This window comes from Mus pahari, chromosome 13 (assembly GCF_900095145.1).
Source record: "Mus pahari chromosome 13, PAHARI_EIJ_v1.1, whole genome shotgun sequence".
Taxonomy (NCBI): Eukaryota; Metazoa; Chordata; class Mammalia; order Rodentia; family Muridae; genus Mus; species Mus pahari.
The window spans coordinates 36,742,322-36,755,116 of record NC_034602.1 but is presented as its reverse complement, the minus strand read 5'-3'; the positions used below and the strand labels follow the sequence as shown (position 1 = coordinate 36,755,116).

Below are 12,795 nucleotides of genomic sequence, written 5' to 3'. Positions count from 1 at the left end.
TCCTCCTCCTCCTCCTCCTCCTCCTCCTCTACGTTCTCTCCTTTCTTCTTTTGTCTTTCTTCTTTTTTCTCCCTCCTCCTGCATCTCTTTCTTCTTCTTCCATTTTTCTTCTGTCCAGAGTTCACAATGTATATTTGGCTATCCTGGAACTCACCATATACATATATACACCAGTCTGGTCTTGAACTCACAAAGATCCAGCTGCATCTGCCTCCCAAAATGTTGGAATTAAAGGCATGCATCACTACACCCAGCCTCCTTTTTTCTTTTCTTTTCTTTTCTTTTCTTTTCTTTTCTTTTCTTTTCTTTTCTTTTCTTTTCTTTTCTTTTCTTCTCTTTCTTTCTTTCTTTCTTTCTTTCTTTCTTTCTTTCTTTCTTTCTTTCTTTCTTCCTTTCTTTCTTTCTTTCTTTTTTCTTTTTTATTTTTGAGACAGTATCCCACTATAGAGTATAGGCTGCCCTTGAACTTAGTAAGGACTGCAAAAGTCCTGGCTGGGCCTGAACATCTGATAGTGTGCCTACTTTGGCTTCCAAACCCTGGGATAACAGGCATGCCCCAGCACACCCAGCTAAAGTGAAACAAAACAGAAAGGGACAGTGGAAGTGACTCATAAAGGTGCCATTGTCAACATTGTCAACTGTCTGGAAGTTGCCTTTCTCCATAGAGTGGTCCTTTTGGCAGTTTTTCCTCTGTAGATATCCTGATAAGGTGTGTGTGTGTGTGTGTGTGTGTGTGTGTGTGTGAGCGCTTGTGTTATGGGAACACAGAAATGTGTGAATTCAGGTATGCATATGCCGTGGCCTCTATGAAGTCACAGGACAACCTTGGCAGTAACTCCGCCACTTCCACGTTGCTTAAAGCAGGGCCTCTTTGGGATTTTTTTCCCTGAGAGAACTCTAGGTTAGCTGCTTCAGGCTTCCAGGGAAGCTTCTCCTGTCCCCTCCCATCCCCCGCAGGCATGCTGAGGTTTCAGATGTTCGCAGCAAAGGTCCTAGGATTTGATTTCAAGTTTTTCTGCTTATGTGGCAAGCACTTTTACCCACTGAGCTGGGTCCCCGTCCCCAGGCAAACTTAATGGCTGAAAGTGGTTACCTCCTTCCTCTGACTCCTCTGGGGAGACTCACAGCTCTCGCAGAAGCAGGAAGGATAGCCTCTGTTTGCTAGCTGAATCCCCAAACTCTGTGAATTTGTAAGATTATTGAACATAAAGAACTTCCTAGTCATTTTGATACCTGCCCCTCTTGATGGTGCCATTTTCCCCGGCTTGTGAAGTCTAGAAAATTCCTTCATAAGCCAAGGACGTTCATGTGTAATTCCCGCTGTTGATAGACGTTTCCAGCTGATGGCAGATCAGGAACATACACGCCTTGAAGATGGGGCTGTTTTGTAGGAGCTACATCTTTTCCTCAGCAGAAGACTGCCCCTCAAGGGGCCCCCACTGGCCCCCTTATTGTTACACAGCTCTTTGATGCTTGTACCTTTTAAGATCTTTTAAATTTACATTTTAATTTATTGTGTGGGTGGCAAATGTGTGTGCTCCTGAGGGTGGGGTAGAGAATGGACTGCATATATAGAGAGGTCAGAGGGCAACTCCCGAGAGAGTCTCTTCTCTAACTTCATCCTGCCTGCCCTGGGGATTGAACTCCAATCATCATGCTTGGCTGTAAGTGCCTTTACCTACTGAGCCATCTTGCCTGATCTCAGTGAGTATTTCCTACACTAAAAGAAATGAAATATCATGTGCACAATGCTGAACCTGATGGGTACAGTCACAACAAGGCTCAGCGGTGAGCACTCTACTCAGCCTTCTAAAAACTCCACATTGGCTCAGCAGCTGTAAGATGTTTTAAGTCTCGCCATACTAATTGGGACTTTAAGCACAAAGCAAAGTTAAGTCCTACAATTGAAGTTCTAGGTCCAAACCCAGAGGAAAGTGCTTACATGAGGTCATTATTAAAGGCTTGACCAAGACGCATGGCTTACAGATATACACCAAAGAGTCCACAGATCTAGATGTACCTCCCAGAAAGATGACAAGAAAAAAGAAATGTGCAGATCTGATAAAACAATGAAGGGAGCACAAACACTTTGTTTATTTGCTTGCCTTTGAGACTGTGTTTCTCTACATAGCCTGGCTATTCTGCAACTCGCTATGTAGAACAGGCAGGTCTCAAACTCACAGAAATCCACCTGCCTCTGCCTCCGGAGTGCTGGGATCAAAGGCATGTGCCACCACACTTGGAAAAACATCTTTTTATATTTGACAAAAACAAAAAACAAAACAAAAAAAATTATGTGTTATGATTGACAAAGCCAATGACTGTCCCTGGAAAAGAAAGTGAAGGTTCCTGGGGAGCTGGACGGAGCTCAGGTGCTTGGCTCCTGAGTTACTAGCACAGGCCTGGGTTACCTATTGAATTGATATAAACGTGACCAACAAAGACTCCCCATCACCAACAAAAGCCAATTCTTTACCTCTTGTCCCAGAGAAGTGACAGCTGGATCCAAAGACAGGGCTTACCTGAAAATAATAGAAGTGTAAACATTAGCCAGATATTAATATGTGCACAAACAGGACCCAGATACATATGCCCTTAACTTCCTGCACTTCTCCTTATTCCTTCCTTTCTCACTTGAACTCAAAGTGTGAACATCTCTTCTCCATCTCTGACTTTTTCTGCTCTGTCTGTCTGTCTGTCTGTCTCTCACAAACAACTCAAATCTATTCTTTCACTGGTAATTCCTGAAGTGTCTGTCTCTCTCCCTACTTTCCTTTGAAGCCTTCTCAGGAATGACTAGACCCAGCAGGGCAGTATGGGAAGGGGGAGGGGAAGTTAGCAAAGGAATGTAAGTTACAGCCTAAAGATCCTTCTGACTCTACAGGGGTTCCCTAGTGTTTCCAAGAAGCTGGAGACACGTGTTTCCTTCCGCCCACAGATTTGACTTGAATGTTTTTCATCTATGCACTCTAGACATGAAGAACTGGGCTCCGATCAGGAGGTCATGAGGTCACGCTGCCTTTGAGCTTTCCCTTAAAGGCAGCTCTAGAATGTGAGAACCTTGGGACCTGGCCACATGCTTCTGCCGTCTGTCCATCTGTCCGTCTACAGAGGATTGCATTCCCACTCCTGTGGCTGGGTCAGCAGCTGTAACTTCCTCAGGAAAAAAAAAAAAGAGCTTGTCTTCCCTTCACGCTTGTCAACAACTACATTTGTCAGTGTCCCAAAGGCTATGTAAGAGAAAAGAAGGCTGAGAAGACAGCTTAGTGTTTTAGAGGGCTTGCTGCTCTTGCCGAGGACACAAGTGCAGTTCCAAGCACTCACTGGGCAGCTCCCAACCACCTGTAACTCTAGCCCCAGGGACCCAACACCCTTTCCTGGCCTCTGTGAGCACTGGACTCAATTGCACGCACCTGTACACAGACACGCAAGCATACACAGGAGTAGAGGTAAAGATGAATCTAGAAAGAAAAGCCTAAACCCATCCTTGAATTTTGGGAAGTTTCTGGATAGCATTGTAAGTCAGCTTTGGTAACGATGCCCCTGGAGAACTAAAGCTTCTACATTTATCTAAGCATAGGGTGTGTGGACCACTCCCTGGCTTGGAGGGCAGAGCGTCTCAGGAAAACAGATCAGACGGTATCCTGCCGGAGCATCTTGAGTCTTTCTTAATGGGAACAAGAGCTCTGGTAGTTTAACATTTAAATAAGTAACTTTTAAGAAGGAAGAGATCCATTACTGCTCGCTAAAAGCATTTGTTTGGCTTTTCACTGGCCAATTTCATGAAGGCCATAGACAGGGGAAAAAAATTGCTTCATTTTCTAAAGATTTGGTCTATAAAAGCTCTTTTTTTATTTTTATTTTTTTTTTAATTTTTGAACTAATCTCATTTCTCACCGTTCTCCCCTCCCTCTAAACCCTCTCATTTACCCCATCTTTCTCTCTTTCAAATTCATAGCTTTTCTTTTCATTAATTGTTGTTACACACATATATGTGTATGTATATACATATAATTTCTTTTTAAAATTTTTTTCATTTATTAATCATTCCATTTGTTTACATCTTAAATGATATCCCACTTCCACCACTACCCCATTCCACATCTGCCCTCCCCTCCACCTATAAAAGCTCTTAAATCCATATTTGTAAGTATGTGAGATTATTTTCCACAGATACAGACAATTCATAATGCCATTTATTCTATTAATAAAAGTTCCTGTCTTCTGCTCAAAACCTGAAGACATTTTACTCTACTACACCAAAGCACCCATTTGGTAGTTTAAGAAGAACTATGTCTGGTTCCACTGATATTTTATGGCTTNTTTGCCTTGGGCCATTGTTTTCTTGGTGTCTTTGTGTCCTAGTCACTGACTGCTAACTGTTACAATGAAGAAAAAATAATTTATGTGGCTCTAATATTTGCTTTAAAATACAGTGAATGACAGAAAGTGTCTAGATCGACGGCAAATAGAGGCATTCGTTCTCTATTTAGTTTAAACGAAAGGTTTAAGTTAGAGCTCATAACTGGAAACTAGCATTGGTCAGCCAGTAAAGTCTTTATCAGTTGCTAGTATTTGCTCACTGGGGAGTTTTATGTAAGAACTCAGTTTACAGGTGTTTGTAGACGCTGGGAAGTTCCTTTTTGGTGTCACTTTGGAGAGCTACGGAGAAAGTGCTCTGCCAGCCACCTGCCATCTTCCAGGTCTCAGGCCACCCTGTTTCCTCTCATGCTTTCTGTCTGATCATGGGGGCTTTAAAACTTGTTATTTTAAATGTTGTCGTTGTTATCACCTTCGGGTGTTTTATATTCATGTGCCTGCTCATTTTGTGCACGCCTGATGCCTGCAAAGGCCAGATCCTCAGGAACAACTGGAATCACAGAGTGACCATGTGGGTGCTGGGATTTGAACCTGGGTTCTCTGGAAAAGTATCCTTGCTAACTGCCAAGCCGTTGGAGTTGTCATTTTTTAACCCAAACATGAACATTTACACTGGAAATTTGCTTGGAAAGTTGTTGAGATCAATTGCAGAATTGTGTTTAGCACAGATTTTTTTTTTTGTTAAAGTTATTGATAGCATGAATTTGATCGTCTCTCGCCGGGCTTTCTAGAGCTGCATTCTTGACAGTTGGAAAGTTTGGAAAGAATATTTTCTGAAAGGTTGTACTGCAGTTTGTTGATCTGAGTGACAGTCTTATGAGTAAAGTCATACAGAATAAAGGACAAGGGCAGTTTCTGACGTCCACTCTGAGCACACAGCGAGTATCAGCAGATCAAGTTTAGAACAAACCTTCAAGCGCTCTGGAATGGGGACAGGCTCCATAAGACAAAGTTGACAGGGAGGTGGTTATGACCTCCTTTTAGGGACATTGAACTTAGGTATAACTAAGAGCAAACCTCAGCAGGCATTGTGACACACGACATCACAGATCCCTGTGGAAGAGCTCCTTTCATGGGGATGGACAGGAAAAGGTGAATAGGAAGTGGTGAACTTCCTGGTCCACTTTGACTTTATTCCATGACCAAATGGGTCTGTTGCTCAGTAGAAGGAATGGCTGAGACAGTTTGTAGCATGCAGGGAGAGAAAGTCTGACTCCCCAGGGTGGATACCAGCTCTATTTAGGGGGGTGATTCTGACTTGTCACAACCCAAATATTTGAACCGGCTTAGTTAAATAAAGACCCCTGTACGTTACCAGGTTTCAGTTTTTGGTTGTGTGTGTTTTGTGTGTGCATGTGTGCCTTGCACATAACTCTAAAATCATTGAGTCACTAACCTAGTTTAGGATTAGGGTGTCTTGCTCACCAGTAATGATTAAAACTGAGGCACAATGTCTGCTTCATATGCAAATGTAAGGGATAGGACAGAGAGTGAATTCACAAAGTGAATTCCAGGACAGCCAGAGAAACCCTGTCTCGAAAAACTAAAAACAAAAAACAAAACAAAAAACAAACAAAAAAAAACAAAAAATAAACAAGTTCCCAGGGAATTTGTAGACATCCCCCAAGCCCTTCTTCTTCACAGTGTGAGCAGTGTTTATGCATCCTAAGATAGATTCCAGCTGGATTATATCAGCTTTAAGATGGTGGCTGAGGCTCAGATAGGAAAAAGGGTCTTCACAGAGTTAGTTGGGGTGGGGAGTGAGGGGTAAAGTAGGGGGATGGGGAGTGGGGAGGTGGGGAGGGGTGGTGTTGGGAGGCGGGGTGGGGATGAGGAACCAGGCCCAAGTCACATGTTCTGGCTCTCCAGAAATTCCACCATAGCTCACTAGGCTGAGTCCAGTACTGTTCAATGTCATGTGCCACACAGGCATGTTAGGGTCACTGGCAGCCTGAGAGAAACTGTGTATTATTGCCACAGGAAGACAAGTTTTAAGAAAGAGAAGCCACGTACGAACTAAGCACTCCTCCAGATGCAACAGTACTTTTTATTTGTTCAAAATAGTTTTTTTTACTGTGTCTATGTATGTGGCTATGTGTGATTATTTGTCCATATGTGTGTATCTGTGGTTCTGTGTCCATGTGTGTATGTGTCTGTGTGTGGGTACGAGCACTGGAATGTGGATGCCCTTGAAAGCCAAGAGGCATTGGATGCCCCAGAGCTGGCAATACAGTTGGTTGTGGGCAGCCCCACAGGTGCTAGGAACTAAACTTGGGTTCTCTGGAAGAGCAGTTAAGAATAGTTTCTTCCTACTGAGCCATTTCTCTAGCCCCATGTAGCAGTACTCTTAAACAGAGTGAATATCTGACCTGGGACTCATATTTTGTTGTTTTTGTTCATTTGTTTGTTTGATTGGTTTTTTTTTTTGTTGTTGTTGTAGTTTAGGTTTTGGTGACATGGGATTTTTCAATGCAAAAAGGCAGAATGCCTGTTATCCAGCTGGTACATGTGTATGTGTGCATAAAACACAAGAGATTGCTTGGCAACCTGATAGGCTGCTGCATATTGTTTTCCCAAGATTTCTTTGGTACTTGCTAAACTGTTCTTAAAACATATGCACGTTGTATACTGGATACAAAATAACAGTTTTGGTCCTTTGGGTCTGTGGGTAAACTGTGTTGTGCTATTTATTGATTCCTTGCTGCCCTCTGGTGGTCAGATTGAAAAGTAGTTTGGGTTTTATTTTGAGACAAGGGATCTTTCTGCAGCTCAGGTCAGTCCGGAGCTCTGAGGTCTTCTCACTTTGCTCTTCCAAGTGTCACGATAGTGGATGTGTGCCACCATGCCTGGCTGGGTCTTTACTCCTACAGCCTATAAAATTCTAATGTTCAGAGGCTCTGCCTCAAAAGATGAACCAGTTTGTATAACTTAAACCAAGAGATTGATAGTGGCTAATAAGCACAAGAGCTGTTAGTCCCCTAAGTTCATTCTTTTGAGGTAGGGGAGGAAGGAGGTTTTAGTTTTCACATAGGCTGGTCTTTCCTGCAAGGTGGCTATGCGGAGGCTTTTGGAATCCCTTAGGATGTGTATTTTATGTAGAGAAAAGTATTTTCTTCATAAATACATATCTAAGAGTTTCCCTGAGGAAGACACAACCCTCAGCAAGAGAACCAGGACATTTCTCACACCACCGTTTGGGTGGATTCTGTACTTCATATGTGTGGTGTGTTCACTTCAAGTTGTCATCTTGACATAGCCTGGCGTCATGTGGGAGGAAATCGCTGCGGGTGTATTTTATCCCGGCAAAGGGAAATGACACTAATCCTTCCCACGGTGCTTTGATGCTGAAATACCTTATTTCTTTTTAATCCGGACAACACAGAAACTAACAGTCAAATGAAGAAACACCAGACATCCCAAGCCCCTCTTCCCATTTTGCTATTTCCCTCCTCTATGGGGGTAGCTCAGGTGCGTGATAATGTTTGTGTGGGTGTAAGAGGATATGCCCACAAGGTGCATGCATGTATGTGCAAGCACAGGTACACAGACGCGCACACACACACACACACACACACATACTCATACACCTGACACAGCCTATGCCTTTGTCACTGTCCTTCCAGCATTTGTTGTGAACACTGTTCATTTATGAGAGCCATAACACAGTACTCCATCTTAAATGAAGATCTGTCTTCAGAGCCTTAGTCCTGTTTTGTGTTTTGGTGGTATGCAATGGTGGTCTTATGGGTAGGCTGTAGTGGAAGGTGGTAGAGGTGGCCGTTCGTCGGCTCCTGTGCAGCTGAGGACATTGGATCCTGGCCAACACTTTTCTCTTTCCCTACAGCCTTGGCATTATATTTGGCTTTGTGGCTAACCAGCAGACGAGGACTCGGATCAAAGGGACCCAGAAACTTGCAGAGAGCAATTTCAGAGACTTTCAAACGCTCCTGACTGAAACCCCAAAGGTAAAAACCTACAGCCTGCGCGTTCCATGGCGCTTTGTGTGAGTTGCTCTGAGTACTTGTGTGTGTGTTTAGCAGCTCAGCCAAGCCTTTTAACACGTCAGTGAACCCACGTGAAAAGCCATTGCCCTTTAATGATGCAGATGAAGAAACACAACCAGAGAGTTCCCAAAAGCATGAAAATATGGTTTCCATAGCTTTAAGATATAGGTGTCTTATTTTGCTCTATTTTATTTAGGCATAACAAAAATCATTGCACATATAAAAGTACCTAACAATTTTAAGTGTCTCACTGTGGGTTGCTTTGTTTTTTGTTTGTTTGTTGTTGTTGTTGACATTGTTGGATGGATGTTCTTGCCTTTGTTTGGTGGGTATAGTTAACCCCTTATCATTTACATAGTTACTGTTAAGATAGAATTCACTAGCTTTATGCACACCTGCTCATTATTGTCTGTAGGTGTGTCAGTCTGCTTAGGGAGGATTTTCTTCTCTCTCACACTCTCACACACACATACACACACGTCTCTCTAACACACACACATACACACTCCATGTCACTTTGGAAGACAGCGAGCAGAATGGCTGAAGGCAGTGATGGGCAAGCCCCTTGTGTCCTCATCCGAGGAGTGTTTGGTGTATTGCCTATACAGAACATGAATTGGAAAGTATTTGAGCAGGAACCGGCCTAAGCGTGTGAAGCTCTTGGGTATAGGCATTGGTGGGGCGAGTCTCCCCCAAACCATGGATCCTTGAACAAGGTGGCCTTCTGAGTTGACTCTGTCCTCAAAACGCTATGTATCAAGTGTGTCAAGAAGCTGGAAGTAAAAGGCGGAGGCATTTGGGAGGTGGAAAATAGAGAGCTTAACCCTGCCCAGCTTTGCAGTCTAGCACAGGCAGAATCACTCTTCTCCCACCATGTAAACAAAAGTTCATGTTTTTCGTGTAACATCCTGAAGATGCCACAGAAAACTTTTTCCCCCTCCCCAAATGCCAAAAGTAACAACCGTGCTCCTGAACACTAGGCTGTCTCTCATCCTTTTATAAAGAGAGTAAATTCCTGGGGCTTTGGGGGAAACTTAAATCGATCTGGTTGAACATATACGAAGACCTCTAATATACAGAAGTTTTGCAGATAATCGAACAGGCAACCGACAGACAGAATATAGCTGTCTCCGAACAGAGCAAGATGTTTCCCCTCTGGTAACCTGGGAAATGAAAATTTAAACTCTAAGCTGTGTTCACTTGGAAGGTTGGCAACCCTAGAAGAATGTGAACCCAGCCTCGCAGAGAGGGTAGGAAGCAGGCCATCTGCGCCACCGTAGATAAGAAGATAAATAATCCTTTAGAAGACCAGTCAGGCATAGTCAATATCATAGACTCACGCATCAAAACTTTAGAAGGCCTTCTTGTTCATTGTTCTTTTTTTTTTTTTTTTTGAGTCTGGGCTGTCTCTGTGACCTGTTTATGACCAGGAGGGCACAGTGGACATGACCTTGGGCTAGTTGGAAACTCCGGCATCTAGGAGCCTTGCATCTAGTTATCTATTAGCCTCTCCTTGATGGTGATCCTAAGGATATCTTGTGAAGACACCAGGCTGGTCTCTAAGAAGATGCAAGGACATATGGAGAGAGACAGACCCACCTCTGATCATGCACTCAGTCCTCACCATGATCCGTCTAGCCGGTCCACAGAATCATGAGACATAAGACATGACCATGGCTAGTACATTTATAATAAGTGAGTGCAATAGATAAGTTTGTAATAGGCAGTAAAAAGTGGGGGCACCAGATAAGATGAGCATCCACCACCTCTTAGCTATTTCTTTTTCAAAGTGTTCAGACAGAGTTAATTATTTTTTAAATCTTAAATACTACCTTTGCATCATGACTTTGCACCTCAAAGGGCAGATGCCATGTAACTTTCTTTTCCAGCAAATTGACTATATATGGGAGCAATACACTAACACCAAGAACAAGGCGTTCTCAGACCTGGATGGTGAGTAGCATTGAAAGATGGTTTGCATCTTTGTTGTTATGGCTCAGAAGATGTCTTAGCTGCCTAACCTCCTATAAAGCACAGACCAAAGGAAGAAGCAACTGAAGGTAGGAGGAAGACGGGACAAGCTGTAGAACTACTGTGTGTTTACCACTGGGCATTGGATGGTTCAAATCCAACTTTTAGGAACCGGAGAGATGGCTTAGTGGGGAATAGATCTTGTTGCTCTTGTAGAGAACCTAGGTTCTTTTCTCAGTACCCGCATAGAGACTCACAACCAGCTATAACTTCAGTTCTAGGATATCCAATGCCTTCTGCTTTCCTCAAGGACAGCAGACATACATGTGGTACCCAGATGTATACACAGGCAAACTCTCATCCACATAAATTAAGAAAAAATTAAAAAGGCACTCCATGTTTAACTTCAGTTTCATAAGCAGAGGGACTTAGGTTTCTTTTTTTTTTTTTAGATTTATTTATTATCATATCTAAGTACACTGTAGCTGTCTCCAGATGCACCAGAAGAGGTCGTCAGATCTCATTACGGATGGTTGTGAGCCACCATGTGGTTGCTGGGATTTGAACTCAGGACCTTCGGAAGAGCAGCCAGTGCTCTCAACCACTGAGACATCTCTCCAGCCCAGGGTTTTAAAATTTTACTTTGAGGGCCAGGTAGTGGTGGTGCACATCTTTAATCCCAGCACTTGAGAGGGAGAGTCAGATATATCTTTGTGAGTTTGAGGCCAGCCTACTATACAGAGTTAGTTCCAGGTCAGCCTGGGCTATGCCAAGAAGCACTGTCTCAAATAACAATACTACTACTGCTAATAATAACAGCAATAACAATAACAACCAACCAAACACAATTTTATGTTGTTCATTGCTAAGCCTTTCCTTTAGTCATTTTTCATGCAGAAGAGGATGTTCGGTCCTTGCTAAGTACCTCATTAAATGGGCCTGGCCCCATTCTTTGCTGGACCACGTCTCGTGCAGCTTAGTTAAGTGGTTATGAGCACAAGGTGACATTTGTCCGCATTTATTGGGAGGAGTGGGGAGGGGCAGTGGTACTGATATCTGTTGGCCAAGGCAGAGGGTGCCTCTCACCATCCTGCAGTACACAGGACAGTTTATCCCCAACAAAGCAATACCTGTTCCCAAATGTCAGTGGTATTGCAGTGGAGAAAACCCAGTGTAGATGCAGAGCTGTAGACAGTGTTTCTATAACACAACTCAAGATGGGAAACGCTGTTCTTCACCCAGTGTCTGTGGGTCCATGGAGAATAACGTTCCCCTGGGGACTGAGGGTTTGGGGTTTCTGAGGCAGCTGATGACATCTCACATTAGGGCCCACAGTGATGCTCTGGGGTAGAGGCCGGGACCTGAGGGCAGGAAGAGAGATGTTTTCCAGCTGTAGGCTCCTGGGGTGTGAGGAGAGCTTGGGAGAGCTGAAGGAGAAGCAGCCCTGGCCTCATGAACGACTTTGCTTTGAATCCAGGCATCGATTCCGTGCTGGGAGGCAGAATAAAGGACCAACTAAAACCCAAAGTAACTCCTGTTCTCGAAGAAATTAAGGCCATGGCCACAGGTAAGCATGGTGGCAAAAGTGACCAAGAATAGCCCATCCTGGCCTCCTGGCTTCCCAGGGTCACTCACTTTGACTTGCATAGTCTCTGGTGGGTAGGGATGAGAAATAAAATCTGGCCTTGCAAACAGATCTGATAAAAGACAGGAGCAGCCCCATTATGTCTATTGTTTTTTTGTTGTTGTTTTTTTGGTTTTTTGTTTTTTAAAAAAGCTTGTGCTGGAAAAAAAAAAATCAGAAACCTATGGTCCTGGAAAAACAAAATCATTTGAGGTAATAGTGACCCAACTTGTTTTTGTAAATAAAGTTTTATCAGAACACAGTTATGTGCACGTGCTTGTGTATGGTTGATGGCTGGTTTTGAAGTGACAAAGTTTTTGGTTCTGAGGAGATTAGACCCACAAAGTTTACAAGTCATTTACTGTCTGGACTTTCAACAAAACATCTGTTGATGTGTTGGGTGTGGTAGCACAACTGTAACCTTGGCAGTAGAAAGTCAAGGAAACCATGACTTTGAGGCCAACCTAGGCTACATAAGGAGTTATGTAGAACCTTGAATCAAAAAACAAAAATGGGTTAATTAATTAATTAATTAAAGGGGGTGGTCTTTTGAAATCTTTATTATTATTATTATTATTATTATTATTATTTTCTTTATTTACATTTCAAATGCTATCCCGAAAGTTCCCTATACCCCCCCCTTGAAATCTTTAGATATCAATTCTGTCCATCTTAAACATTTCCTTTGCAGGCTAGAAACCCAGAAACTGAGTCAACCTCCTTCTTTCTTTCTTTCTTTCTTTCTTTCTTTCTTTCTTTCTTTCTTTCTTTCTTTCTTTCTTTCTTTCTTTCTTTCTTTCTTTCTTTCCTTCTTTC

The 12,795-nt window shown here is 43.0% G+C and overlaps 1 protein-coding gene across 4 annotated transcripts in view; it reads left to right on the top strand.

The window, feature by feature from the left end:
- Window positions 1-12,795, top strand: part of Prom1 (prominin 1) — a 103,967-nt gene that overhangs the window by 45,439 nt on the left and 45,733 nt on the right. For all 4 annotated transcript variants that reach the window (XM_029545165.1, XM_021211251.2, XM_021211250.2 and 1 more), the window contains 3 exons: window positions 8,225-8,345; window positions 10,274-10,337; window positions 11,833-11,922. In XM_029545165.1, coding sequence (XP_029401025.1) covers window positions 8,225-8,345; window positions 10,274-10,337; window positions 11,833-11,922 — 275 coding nt within the window. The remainder of the gene's footprint in view (window positions 1-8,224; window positions 8,346-10,273; window positions 10,338-11,832; window positions 11,923-12,795) is intronic.